Genomic DNA, 13,448 nt, shown 5'->3' on the forward strand with positions numbered 1-13,448 from the left:
CCTGCCAATTTTTATTTTTTTGTTAACAATTTGTTTCATTTTGGCTATATAGAATGAGCTTTTTAAAGTATAGTCGTTTAGTATATTTCTTTTTTGTAACTGGAGTCCTTATTTTAGAAGTTTTGTCAATTCCCTTGACAAATATATCCATTTGGAATCGAATAAATTACTATAAAAAGTAATTTTTCTTTCAATTCCCTCAATGCAATTCCCCCAACAATTCTCTTGTACGCTGATAAATAGCATAAAATGTAGATTAAATAAATCTTTTATTGGACACAATTGGTGTGGACAGACTAAAAGTTCAAAAAAGGGCAAAAAAAAGAGCAAAAAGTTAAGTTGTATTATTGGGCAAGAGTTTTAATTAATCTTGCCCTTTTTTAATAGACTCTAATTAGCTAGTTTTCTTCTATAGCCACAAAGATTGAGAAGAGAGCCATTTTTTATAGATGTACAATATAATGAGAGGTCTAGAAAAACTCGCAATAAAAGGTTCTCACTTAATAGCAGAGACAGAATTATATGCACACTTTTATCTAATATGTATTTTGAACTAATTTTATCTTTTTTTTTTAAAAAAAAAGATGTAGACAGTCATAAATTAGTCTGATTGACTAAGTTCTGAATAAAGTTGTTTTACCTTTCTTTTGCACTTTTTTGAACTTTTAGTCTGTCCACACCAAATTTATTTTTATTATTATTGCCCTTAAGAAAATAATTGTCTATTGGATTATATTTATAAGAATTATTGCTTGATCTAATAATTGTGTTTTTATTGGCTATTAGAGACGTTTGGGGAAAGTGTAATTACACTTTTTATTTTCATACTAAATATAGAAACAATTTTTTTTACACTTTTCTGAGTTTACGTTGCCATATAAGGGTACAAGTCACGTGTTCAAGATTTGTCAGGAGCGGATTGGAATTAACACTCAGTTCTAATCCTTTCCAATCAGGAGCAACTACTCCAACTGCAGTAGTTGGGTGAGCAATGCCAAGAAGAAGAAGACAACTATTGCTCAGCAAGAAATCGCAGTAAACACACTTAGCATATAATATTGAAGACTGTGGCATCTCTTACATTAGTATAAATATCACGAACATTATCACAAATAAAGATTATCTTTATCTTCATATTTGATTCCATCTTATTATCTTATTGTGTGACTTCTCGCACATTACAGATTGTATTTGTACTATACTTCCAAGAAACTCTCTATTGCATATTATGACATAAAAATAAAATAAAATATTATGCATAAGAAATGAAATTCTTTTCTTTTAAACAAATAAAATACTTAGCAATGAATCACAACATTTGTAGAAGAAATATAATAAATGTAGCTCTTTGATATGCACATGTGTTATCTATTAATTCTCAGACAGAGACTGAAAATAATAAGTGTCAGGAAGAAGGTGAACAGAGGCTCATCAAACTGTGTCAGTTAGGAAAGCTTCATATAAGTGTATTGGAGAGCAGCGATTGTGTTTTTCTTTTTAGATTTTCATACACACAGATATAGCTTATATTTTATTTGTAGTTAATAAATATTAATAACATGTATATTTGCTTTTTTTTTAAAAAAAAAGCTTTTAGATTCAATCACTGGCTGTAGTACTTGATTTAGAAGAGAAGATATACTTCCGTGAAAACACCCTACACCAATTTTCACTTCTTACAAAAGATGACCTTTCAATTCTGCTTCGACAAATGATATACCCTACTTGATTAAAAGATCTTTCAATGATATTTGGAAAATGCAAAGTTACTATTAGTATAATCTTCAATGATATGATTCGTAAACTTGCTAGGAAGTTTGGACATGCTCTTGTGTTTGACAAGAATCAGTTTTGGGAAAAAAACCTTGTGTGCTTCATTCAAGCAATCCTCAGAGCAGGTAAAGACTGCTTATAATCTATTGTATCTCTTAAACTGATAATATTATCTATTAATTGGTCAAAAAAAGCGCATCTGTAGAGGACTGTGTTGGGTTTATAGATGGAACATTTATAAGAACAGCACGACCACTACAGTTCCAGAAAAGAGCTTACAGTGAGCACTATGTGAGTAAAAAAATATAGCTAACAATGCTTTTATTTTCTATTTTATTAATTACCAAATAAAACTTGTTTAGAGAAAACACGGTTTGAAATATCAAGCTGTTGTGATGCCAGATGGAATCACGTCTTCTTTCTAAGAACTAGAGACTGGTAGACGTCATGATGCATACATGTACAGAAATAGTAGAATAGAAGATATTATAAAAGAAAAGTTTGATTTCCAAGACAAATGCAGTCTGTGTTATCATTTATATAGAGATAAGGCTTATGCAAACTCCCTGTATATGATGTGTCTCTTTAGACAGTGTAAGCTCTACATAATTATAAGTTGTGATTCAAATAAATATTATAACTTATCAAGCATATATTTTAGATTCTCCAGACCTGAGACACAAGGATGTGAATACAGCCATGTCAAGTGTACGCATTGTGATGAAAAATGAGTTCGCACATATTGGAAATCTATTTGCTTACATTGAATACCCACAGTCGCAGTGTATCCTTCTTTGCCCTGTTGGATCTTACTACCTTGTTGCAACATTTTTGAAGAATCTACATATTTGTTTCAATAGAGGGAATCGAACAAGTAAGAGGTTTGGTGTTGTTTCTCCAACATCAGCAGAGTACATCAGTGGTCTTCTAGAAAATATTTAACTTTTTTCTTAAAAAACAAAATAGTTATAACTATCAAATATGTGTTTTTTTTTACTCTTTTTTATTTGAAAAGTTACTGTGAGGGTGGAGGAGCAATTGTAGAGAGGAATCTACAGAGCACATCTTTCAGCTCCAAGATAGTCTCTCTTGTACTACAGACCTCCTTTACAACCCTCTTGTTGCTGTCAACAAGAGAGGAAATCTTTTCCTCCATTCTTTAGACAGTTTTAACCATCTCATAGTCGGCATCAGTGTCCATCACGTTCTTGATTTCATCCTTGAAATCCTTCAAAAAGTAATATGTATTACTATCATCTATATATTTCTGGGCTTTTTTAGGACTAGTACTGCCATTTATACCCTCTCCATCCTCTTCAATTCTTCTTTTCTTGGGAGAAGAAGACGCGTTTTGACAAAGAAGTTCAAATGATTCTGTTGCGTGGTCTTTAAGCAACTCATCTCCTTTTTCTTTCTCAGCCACCTCTTTATTCTTCACTTTCTTTTTGTCTTCGTCCTCTTCTTTCAAGTCGTTCTCCTTTATTAACAAAGCTTATTAAATAAAAATATCTAGATAGTACACATGATTCTATATTTGTATTATCAACTCAACAAGAGTAGCAAGTTGCCTCTCAAGTTCAGGGTACAAGTCGTTGTTACTACTTGTATTCTTCTCTCCGTTCTCCTTCTCTTTGTAAATTTGAAGAAAGTATTTGCGTCAGTTCTTAATCGCATTAGAAGAAAGGGGCTTGAGATGCATGTCAACATTATTCACATACTCCTCAACTTTCTCCCAAAGCTCGCATTTTTTTCGAGCTTTTTGTCAAATGAGTGTCCATAAAAAAGTTCTTCTACTAAAGCTAAATCTCTTGCTGAGAAGTTATGTCCATATTTCTTCCCCTTTTTTCTAGATTTTTCTGTACTTTGAGAGGAAGCAGAAGGGTTGTTTTGTTCAAGATTCATTTTTTTAAATAAAATAGGAAAAGCAAAGAGAAAAACAACTAGAAACAACAAACACATACTTTGTTATATAGTTATATTCATGCATATATTTTAAATCCCCGTCGTGCAAGAACATTCTGGTTTAGTATAGTAAGCTTAGCAAAGCAAAATTACAGATAGTGATTGGCTGAAGAAAAGTATAAGAAAAGTGTAAAATGAGAAAAAAATTATATAAATTGTGAATTTTTTTTTACACTTTTTTTTTGGAAGTTGGGAAGAACCATTCCTTTTTTAGTGAGCAATTTCCTTTTTAAAAGTGTAAAAACAGGTTCTCAAATGTCTCTATTATTCTAGAAAAAGTTCTGTTGTTCATTTCATTGGGTATTACTATAAGAAGAAGTTTCTATTATTTATTTTATTAGCCAGATTGCTATCTAAGCTGTTAAAGGTGCTCTTCAGCGTCCTCAGTGTATTACCTAAAAAATCATCAATCGGTTCAATTGACAAATATAGGAATGTCAGCTATTATTATAGTATTATTGTGATAATAGATGATAATAAATATCTGATAATTTGGTGAAAAATGAGCATTTATCTAAGCAAGAACATAGTAATTACTGAGCTGGATCAATTTGCAGAGAAATAATAAAGTAATATTAAGAGCAAAATATACTAAATCCAGCCTCTAAAATGACAAGAGTAATTCTTGTTGACAGCCATATAAATACTTTCAATTAATACTGTTTTCTCTCATACAATTCCCTATAATCTCTCAAGACCTTTCACAACCTTTCACAACCTTTTTTCTATTTTTTTAACTACTATGAGCGGTTTTGATAACCACAACATACACAATTATCAAGACCAAGAAGGCATCGTACAAATGACAGTGGCTCCTAGAGCAGGCCGGTGTACAGAATAGGACAACACAACTATAATGGTGTTGCTTTGCCTGATCAAAGAGACAGAATTTTATGCCAAGCACCTCAACGGTGACAGTGGAAGAAAGGCAAGCCTATGGAGCAATCTTCACACCAAGTTTTGCATCAATCCCAATGTGATATGCTTTGCCAGTACTTCTGTGGGACACCAGTTTTCCCTGAAATACAGGGACCTTAAATATGTAAAGGAAAGGTTTCAAACTGTCAAGAAGGAATTCCGCAAAGTTGTGGCTGATATACAAAGAACTGGATCTGGTGGCCCTCCTCCTCCAGAGAGATTTCAATTTTTTGATGCCATGAAAGAGATAACGCTGTTGGACCCTAGTTTCTTCCCACCAATGATCATTAGTTCGTTGAGCATTTTGGTTGGAGCAAATGCAGCCCCAGTAATATCTGTTCGTCAAGAAGACAGAATCACATATTCCAACACCTATCTTTCTGGCCCTAATTTTGTCTCAGAAATTATGGATGCAATTGAACATGATGTTTCCTCTGTGACAGCAGACCTGGAGCTACTGCCAATTTCAGAAGATAGTTTTGAGCCTAGCTCTCAGCTGTCTTATCAGTTCTCGTTTTGACTCTCTTTTGTATCTGTGTCTGCAACTATGCCAGCACCATCATCATCGTCACCAGGAACGAAAAACAGAAGAATGACGCAATGTGAGTTCCAGTCTGCCTTCTTGAGAAATTCCAAGAGACAGACTGCTATCTTTGATGAGGCTTTCACCTCCTTAAGTTCGCAGTTGGAGGAGGTGAAAGATGCCTTCATCTGCTCAGTAGAATGTCAGTATATACATGCTGTGTCATTTTGGGAGGCACGTCGCTTGGACAGAGCATCAAGAAACAATAACACAAGAGAAGACATTCTTGCAAGAAAGCAGATTTCCAGGGATGATCTTCTCAGCAGAGATATAATTGCAAGAGAAGAAAGAGAAGCAAAAGGCAAATTGTTAGCCTTTTTCAAAAAAAAAGTGCAGATAAAATTACACAGTATCTTTCTGCTTCTTCTACTTCTCACAATAATGCATCTGACTAACATATTTCTCTCCTATGTCTTCTTCTCTTTATATATATAAACAACATATCTTAATTTTTTTTTCATTTTTTTCTATGCCTTCTTTCCTTCTTTTATGTATTTTTTCTTCCTTTATTCTATCAATAAAATATTTTAAATCTTCTTTCTTATCATGGTTATCCTTAAATAAAATATTGAATAAAAAATTAAACATTTAATAAAAAAATTAAATTTTACAAATATTTTGAAAAGAAATTAAAGAGTATCTTTTACTTGATCACGTCTAGCTCTTTCCTCAGAAGCAGTTTCAGTCTCTGTATGAGAATTATCTATTTCAGCATATAGATCCTCAAAATCCTCATCATCATTGTCAGCATCATGTGCCTCAAAGCTGGCACCATCTGTATTGTCGGCTCGAATGAACCAATCCATGATAGTCGTGTTTCTTTGCAGATTGGCCTCATCTGTTCTTAATAGCTCTTTGAGATATTCTTTGCTGTTGCCAAAGGTGATACACATGTTGTGCAAAATGCAACATGTAGTTATAACTTTTGCCATTGATTCTGGCTGCATGAGAAAAAGATGCTTGAACATGAATCTCCATCTAAAGACAAGCAACCTAACAGCATTTTCAATTTTAAATCATGTTGCTGATTGTATCACACCAAAATAAATCAGCATCTAAATTTGGACAGGTTTTAAGCACTGTTTTGTCGGCATTTGCTGGGAGCAATATAATTACCTTATACAGAATACAGTAATTTCACTACAGAGCATGTTTTGAACTTCATTTTTTAAAACAAATTTGGAAATAATGGGTTTTGAAATGTAGCAATTTTATTCAGAAAAAATATTGGGGGGGGGGGGGGGGGAGAGAGAGGATTCAACTTTTACTAGGGTGGGAATCAGGCTAGGCTAGGCTACTACTACTAGGTCACTGCTACTAGGCCACCTTTGGACTGATGCTTAGCTTTCACTTCACCTTTGCTTGATGGCCATTCAGAATTTATCTGACTACTGAAGCTACCTAGATTTCATTGAGGTTCACTGACATAATATATGGAAAAGCAAATGATAGTGTAAAGAGACAAAGATGCTGGCAAGCTATTCGTATAAATACAAATAGAGATATTCATAGCTAACATAAAAAAATGACAAGAGTTAGGAGCTGTATTTACACTTATAATCAAATAATAAAATATCTTTACTATGAATAAAGAGCTATGCTATTTGGTGTAGCTGTACTTATCTGAAATGTAAACTATGTGTTAGTATGAAGTGTTTTGACTTGGAGCAGTTTGTTTCTTCTTGTAAATCTTATCTCCCAATGGCAAGTACTTGATTAAAAGACTTTTGATTATTTAACATGTAGAAAAAGTAACATGCAGTTTGATTTACTTACCTAAACTGATTACGAACATGATTTGAGAATTCTATATAAGAGTAAAGTATTAATCATTGGACATTACAAGTTCTGTTTGATGAGTAAAAATAAAGAAGGAAAAAAATTAACTTATAAAAAAGAAAACAAAGAAAAAATAAAGAAAAAAAATACTAAGTAAAATTTAAGACTCAGAAAGTTATTTAAGTTTGCATTAGTTTCATTATTGTCAGGCACCTTTCTTTACTTTCTTTCATTTAATTAATCTTACTTTATAATGGGCAAAGAACAACTGAAATATAACAAAAACCTGGGCAAAATTAAGCTCGCAAGCCATTCTTTCACCTGTCATTTGTGCTCGCAAGAGTGCAGCACATTGTATAACCTTCAGCAACACGTTCAGGCACAAGACATAACAACCTCTTCAGATTCTTTGACTGAAAACGTGCCCAACCTCAACATTACAAGCATTCCTGATTCAGAAAGAGAATTTAATGTAGTTGAAGATAGTCAAGAAGCATTGTTTCAAGCTGATATTTTGGCCATGATTGAAGAAGAACAAGAAGAAGCTATGGGAGAGAATATTTCTTCTCTTAGAGAAAGAATCTTTAACATGGCATCATTGACAATTAACAGTAACATGGAATCAGATCTCCCTACCTTGGCTTTCGAAGATTGTCAGTCTCTCTTGGATTTTTCTGCTGCTTCTGGTGAATGGAATCGAAGCATGCCCCCTTTCTTTCCTTTTCAAAATCTACAGACCTTAGTTTTGCAAGCCTTTGTTGACGGGGACAACAGTATGATCTCGGTTTCCATGCTTACAAAGATCATGTATACCATCAATTTGTTGTTTGAGTTGAAGAAGAGAGCAGACGAGGATAAAGCAGAATTTAAGCTGCCAAAGGTTGGGACTCTGCTTAATTATCAACATAATAAGTTCAATAAGATTTCTCTGTTCCCTACAACTGTTAAGAAAGTTACAATCAAAGCAACTTCTAATTTGGGTTCAGGAATTACTGGCCAAGTAAAGACTGCAGACTGCCACTTTAACTTTCCTTCCGACCACTTGCGTTTTCTTTTGGCAAACCCTCAAAAAGCACTGTATCTTTCAGCTCTTCCAGATTACACTGAAAATCAGTGTCTTTCTGTCCAACAAGATGAAAAATGGAAAAGAGACCCTTTTTTTCAACATCCTTTTGTTCAAACAAATGGCAAAGACTTTTGGATTGGAGATGTAGGGCGTGTTATCTGGTAGACAATCTGTTTTAGTTGAAAGGTTTTACCTGAAAGACAGCATTGCTCTCTTTGATGGTTACCTTGTTGAACAGGGCTCTGACAGTGAAGGCTACCCCTTACATGAGATACAAAGTTTTTTTGTCCCATATGAAGTTAAATGTCTGGATTCTGCTTGGCTCCCCCCAATATTCTTTAGCCATCCCAAGAATTGGTTTTCCTCTGGTGAAACATCATTGAATCCAATGCACAATGGCCTGTTGTTCAAAAGCCATTCTCTGAAAAAGCCAATATTCAACAGTGCCAACCAATTTGTTCGATTTCAAAAGGCCATTGTCGCCCCACTTGCCTTATTTTCTGACAATACCTCTGGAAATCTGACAAAAACACATGGCATATATGACAGTGTGCTGGTCAACTTCCCTGTGATGCCATACCACATGAGGAACAGGCGCAAGAACAACTTTTTTGTCACAGCTGTTTCCCAGCAAGCTGGATTCAAGTTGACTCAATTGATACCTGTTCTTGCTGTAGACCTGAAGTCCTTGGAAAACAGTATTGAGATGTACTCGTTGACATATAACGAGGCTGTCACTGTCTGTGCTCCATTGCTCTTCATTACAACTGACAATGCCCACCATGCCAAACTTGTTGGTTTGAAGCATGCGACATCTAATTTCCCATGTAGAAGGTGCTACCATCGCAGTTTAACAAGATTCAGTTTCGATGACTTCGACTCTGATCATCTGGTTTGCCATTGTCAAAGAAAAACAAAGGAACATTACAGAATTGCAGCCACTGACTCAACACGTAAAGAGAAGGCAATTCCTAGTGTATTACCAAACATTGACGATCTTTACTTGCGAATGGAAAAGTCTATGGATAAGACGTCTATTCTTACTGATCTTGGATATAGTCATACCAGTGCCAAAGACCTACTCTGTTTGCAGTCTTTTGATCCTGCTCTTGATATACCTGTAGAGATTTTACATACTGTGGCTCTTGGAGTATGTAAATATCTTGTTAATCATTTGTTCAAGGAGGTCCTAAAGGGAAACACTGCTTTACAAGTAAAGTTATCCAATTTGCTGGAGCAAGAAAAAGGCTCTAGGGACTTTACAAGGACTTTCAGAAATAAGCTTAGACATAGTGGATCTTACCTTGGCAAGGAGTTTAAGATTTTGATGCAAGTCCTGCCAGCTATTCTCAATGCTGAATTTGCAAACGACATAGAAGTTAGTATGATTGCTAAGCCTTTCACAGAACTTGACATTCTATCATCTCTTTTATTTGTTCAAGAAGTCAACTCTGATTTTGATCAATATCTCAGCAATGCCGATAATACTGCTCATCATCTTGTCAAGTCTTTGTACGAATATGATGTATATGCCAATACCAAGTTCAGCTTGACCCTGAAGACGCACCTTCTGCTACACTTGAAGGAAGATATCAAGAGGTTTGGTTGTGCTCTCTACTTTGAGACCGAAAAGGGTGAACAATTCAACAATTTCATCCGGACTCATTTGGTATACTCCAACCATCGTGCTGATAACAGGGATCTTATATTCAAGTTTGGAAAGCAAGATATGCTTAGACACATTGCCAGTGGAAGTTTATGGATCGATAGAACTACAGATACTCAAGTAAAGAGTGGATCCGGTATTTCTGCCTTTCTTCAAGATCAAGGAATTAAATTTTCCAACAACTACTTTGGCAAATACCAGGAATTCGTGGACAGCAACCACATAAAGACAAAGATTGTTACTGGTGTCTCAGTTGTATTTTCCTATAAAGATAATGTTAGCAGACTGTTTGTTGGAAAGGTTGTGGAAAGTAATAGTGCTTTGTGCATTCAGCATTACCAGCTTTTCTCACCCAACCTGAATTTGGCAACAGTTGGCTACCAACCAAGTGAACATTACTGGAATCTGGAAGCTGTCAAAATCGAATGCATGTTACATCTGACTTCAGATGTTCACCTTTCTCGCATCAATCTCCTCAAGTTTGGATCTTATCACTTCTTTTGCAAAAATTACTTCCGTTTTTTTGCTTTAAATGAATAAACATCTTATTTCTTTGCCCCCCATTTTTTTAATTGCTTTTTAATTTCAGTTTGGACTATTAAGTATTTCTATTGGGTGCTTCTCAAAAAGTAACAACGAGTTTCAATTTTAGAAGTACCGACTCTTCAAATTTTTTTTTTTAGATTTTTCTGAAAAAAGAAACACTTTTCAGCATAAATTAACTTTTATAGATAAAAAACTCTTATTTTAGGCTCAGAGACCCAAAATTACCATTTTTATACAAGAATTTCTCTTGGTGTGATATTATTAAACTTTTTCTCCTTTACCATCATGTCATTGACTCTACAATAAGGAATAAAACAATGCTTTAAGATAGGAAAAGCATAGTCTTTTTCAAATATATGTAAGTTTAATTAGTTTTATAGAGTATTTATATAATATACATTACTTCCAACAATGTATGATCTTAGATCACAAAACAGCTCTCTAGGACTGTGAATTATATTTTGATATAAATTACTAGTCTTGAAGATAAATGTATTGTTTTGGCTTCCTAAATACAAGAAAGTTTAGTAAAAGTAATTACATACATATTGCTATATAATATTTACTGGCCAATCCAACTCTTATATCTGTAAATCTTTTTTTGTGATCACATACAGCCATAAGAGCCATAGAGGTGTTGCTGTGATGATCCAACCAGCTGTTACCAAATAAGGATGGCTTTTGAATTACAATTAGCTTCCCATTCACAGCGCTGATGCATTCATTAAGGTGCTGATATTCTGATTGGACTGAAGGAACAGCAAATCTATCCATAATTTTTTGACTTTCCTCAAGTGTTGCTGGCCATCTTATTGTTGTCTTCAAAAAGGATTGAATCATGTCATTTACAAATCTATTGATAAAGCGGCTGTAGGATCTATGGCTCACTATTAACAGCTCTAGTGCTATTCTGTACCCAAAGTGCGTATTGCTCAAATGCCAAAGAACAACAGCAATCTGCTTCCACACGGGGTGGCTGACCTCGCTCCTTTCCTCAGAGGCTTGGTACTCAAAGTCTCGTCTGAGAACATTCACAATCACATTAAATATCTTTCTATTTACTTGATAATGTGTTTGAAAGCTATTGGGACCAGTTCGATCGTGCAGGTAGGGATGGCGATATGTCCACCAATGGTTTGTACCTCCATTCAAGTTGTTTCGAATTTCACTTTGTTCCACAAGATGGACAGGGGAACCCAAGTAACAAGCGTACTGAAAATCGTCTATGGTCCGGACATTCTGGGTTAACATCATTATATTGTAAGTGTTATATTTTTAGAAAAAGAAAGAAAAACAAAGTGCAGACGAGAAGTATGGTAAGACTTTTATTGATGAAAAAAGAGATCCCCTTCTATTGCTATTTGCAATTTGAGTTTATATAGACATTGCATGTGTATTTAGAATAATGATATGAGTATATCATGTGATGTCTGTTTTCTTATATCATAGATAATATATTGTTAAGTTATTACTCACGCTCTTGTTTGAGTGATTAGTGATGTTGACTAAGGTGTGTGACCTTGTTATCGGTATATTCTTTATTTAATGATAGTGTGAGAAATAATGTATAATTGATACTGGTCACTTATTCAATATGTCTTTGTCTTATTGTCTGTGTGCTCTATTTGAATACACGATTATGTTGGATACAACATATTTACAATGTCAAGAAATCTCAATAACAATCCAGCTGACAATACTTTTGGTGAAGAACCTTTTGTGAAAAGGTAGATTAAAACCAGACAGTCTTCAATTTTCTGATATTAATTTTATTTTTGCTTTTTATAAAAATCAAAAAAAAGCTTACCAAGAAATATCAATAATATAAGGACAATAATTCTGCAACACTCACAGAGAATAATGAACAATCAAAGACCACTGACACCAAAGAGAGCTTGGTTGAATCTTGAAGATAATTCATTGTGTAGAACTCATAATATCCATGATGTATACAAGAAACTTGATATCATGAATGGTGTCTTAAACGCTGTTTTGAAGAACACATCTTCTGAGAAAGCTGAAGCCACTGCGAGTAATGCAGTTGAGTAAGACATGTTGCCTAGACGTCAACCAACATTGGATATAACTAATTATAATATGACTTTACATAGATAGAATTTAATATACATTTATATTATAGCAATTGTTGTGCGATTATTTAAGTAAAAAGAAATTGTATAATTAATACAATACAAATGAAAATAAAAACAGTGGGGGAAACAGACTCGTTCTGAAGTCTGTTATAGATTACCTTTGTTGTCAAGAAGAGGGGAAAAAGATGGACTTGCCAACTCTTTGAACTAAGATTGTGCAGTACATTGGCAACAGAAAGTTGCAAAAAAAACAGGAGAAAAGAAGCAAGAAGAGAATCGACAGGCCTGTCTTTGTCAGTGATATGTAAAGGTAAAAAACACATACACACAATATATTGGATGTGATATTAAATTAAAAATATTATATATTTATATATAGTTGTATGAAAGAAGATGATCTGTCTTGAAAGCCAATTGGGCACACTTTGTGAACAGCTTTGGGGAGAATGTCGACAGTATTCTCTATGCTGATTACATGTCAGACCTTGAGAGTGATGAGGAAAGAGAAAAAGAGAAACAGGATTTGTCCTCAGAAAAGAGCTTTTTTTTTGGAGATTCTGCCCAAGCTGGAGAAGCAAAGAGATATAGTACAAAAAACTATTCTTCGGAATGGTATGTAATAATATTTACATTGGCATATAGGGAGATAGGTTCGTTGATGAACTTGATGTAGATTATGAGGCAGCTCATGATAAAAGAAATAATACACATCCATTTGAGCATAAATTTAAAGAAATAATAGATAAGCAGCTTAGCAGGACTAAGGCAAACAATCTGCTATCATGGTCAAAGAAACAATAAGATAATAAACTAAATATTTTCTAATAAATTGATAAAAGAGTGCAAAGTGATATTTTATTAATATTATTTAAGCTTCTATTTTTTGGGGTAAAGAGATTACTAAACAATTAAATTTACTAGATATAGTAAACTTATATTTAGCAATTGCAATTAGTGAATATAAACAATGTACTAGAATAATACAATCATAGTTAAGTACAGAAGAAGATTTATTCCAAAGCTCAATGCCTTCATTTAATATTGGCAGATAACTCCCAGAAA

At 34.0% G+C, this 13,448-nt stretch overlaps 9 protein-coding genes across 9 annotated transcripts; 5 read left to right on the forward strand and 4 right to left on the reverse strand.

Annotated features, from left to right (window-relative positions):
• Positions 1–390: 390 nt before the first annotated feature.
• Positions 391–1,074, reverse strand: PHYBLDRAFT_175121 (hypothetical protein; the record flags this gene model as incomplete). Its single annotated transcript, XM_018437412.1, has 3 exons — positions 391–529; positions 641–722; positions 870–1,074. The coding sequence occupies 3 exons, from the start codon at positions 1,072–1,074 to the stop codon at positions 391–393; spliced, it is 426 nt and encodes a 141-aa protein (XP_018284613.1).
• Positions 1,075–1,744: 670 nt separating this feature from the next.
• PHYBLDRAFT_152373 (hypothetical protein) lies at positions 1,745–2,715 on the forward strand (the record flags this gene model as incomplete). Its single annotated transcript, XM_018432895.1, has 5 exons — positions 1,745–1,898; positions 2,000–2,068; positions 2,200–2,233; positions 2,318–2,367; positions 2,435–2,715. The coding sequence occupies 5 exons, from the start codon at positions 1,745–1,747 to the stop codon at positions 2,713–2,715; spliced, it is 588 nt and encodes a 195-aa protein (XP_018284614.1).
• A 217-nt stretch (positions 2,716–2,932) lies between these two features.
• PHYBLDRAFT_152374 (hypothetical protein) lies at positions 2,933–3,675 on the reverse strand (the record flags this gene model as incomplete). The annotated part of the gene is made up of 3 exons (XM_018432896.1): positions 2,933–3,250; positions 3,326–3,402; positions 3,492–3,675. The coding sequence occupies 3 exons, from the start codon at positions 3,673–3,675 to the stop codon at positions 2,933–2,935; spliced, it is 579 nt and encodes a 192-aa protein (XP_018284615.1).
• Positions 3,676–4,591: 916 nt separating this feature from the next.
• PHYBLDRAFT_152375 (hypothetical protein) lies at positions 4,592–5,173 on the forward strand (the record flags this gene model as incomplete). The annotated part of the gene is made up of 1 exon (XM_018432897.1): positions 4,592–5,173. The coding sequence occupies one exon, from the start codon at positions 4,592–4,594 to the stop codon at positions 5,171–5,173; it is 582 nt and encodes a 193-aa protein (XP_018284616.1).
• A 27-nt stretch (positions 5,174–5,200) lies between these two features.
• On the forward strand, positions 5,201–5,631 carry PHYBLDRAFT_152376 (hypothetical protein; the record flags this gene model as incomplete). The annotated part of the gene is made up of 2 exons (XM_018432898.1): positions 5,201–5,544; positions 5,568–5,631. The coding sequence occupies 2 exons, from the start codon at positions 5,201–5,203 to the stop codon at positions 5,629–5,631; spliced, it is 408 nt and encodes a 135-aa protein (XP_018284617.1).
• A 234-nt stretch (positions 5,632–5,865) lies between these two features.
• Positions 5,866–6,387, reverse strand: PHYBLDRAFT_67455 (hypothetical protein; the record flags this gene model as incomplete). Its single annotated transcript, XM_018441797.1, has 2 exons — positions 5,866–6,214; positions 6,353–6,387. The coding sequence occupies 2 exons, from the start codon at positions 6,385–6,387 to the stop codon at positions 5,866–5,868; spliced, it is 384 nt and encodes a 127-aa protein (XP_018284618.1).
• An 881-nt stretch (positions 6,388–7,268) lies between these two features.
• Positions 7,269–10,287, forward strand: PHYBLDRAFT_67456 (hypothetical protein; the record flags this gene model as incomplete). Its single annotated transcript, XM_018441798.1, has 2 exons — positions 7,269–8,242; positions 8,268–10,287. The coding sequence occupies 2 exons, from the start codon at positions 7,269–7,271 to the stop codon at positions 10,285–10,287; spliced, it is 2,994 nt and encodes a 997-aa protein (XP_018284619.1).
• A 236-nt stretch (positions 10,288–10,523) lies between these two features.
• On the reverse strand, positions 10,524–11,547 carry PHYBLDRAFT_175127 (hypothetical protein; the record flags this gene model as incomplete). The annotated part of the gene is made up of 3 exons (XM_018437413.1): positions 10,524–10,636; positions 10,697–10,801; positions 10,860–11,547. The coding sequence occupies 3 exons, from the start codon at positions 11,545–11,547 to the stop codon at positions 10,524–10,526; spliced, it is 906 nt and encodes a 301-aa protein (XP_018284620.1).
• Positions 11,548–11,955: 408 nt separating this feature from the next.
• Positions 11,956–13,187, forward strand: PHYBLDRAFT_175128 (hypothetical protein; the record flags this gene model as incomplete). Its single annotated transcript, XM_018437414.1, has 5 exons — positions 11,956–12,020; positions 12,096–12,338; positions 12,766–12,767; positions 12,797–13,002; positions 13,029–13,187. The coding sequence occupies 5 exons, from the start codon at positions 11,956–11,958 to the stop codon at positions 13,185–13,187; spliced, it is 675 nt and encodes a 224-aa protein (XP_018284621.1).
• Between the last annotated feature and the right edge of the window lie 261 nt (positions 13,188–13,448).

The sequence above is a fragment of the Phycomyces blakesleeanus genome (assembly GCF_001638985.1).
Source record: "Phycomyces blakesleeanus NRRL 1555(-) unplaced genomic scaffold PHYBLscaffold_35, whole genome shotgun sequence".
In the NCBI taxonomy this organism is placed as follows: Eukaryota; Fungi; Mucoromycota; class Mucoromycetes; order Mucorales; family Phycomycetaceae; genus Phycomyces; species Phycomyces blakesleeanus.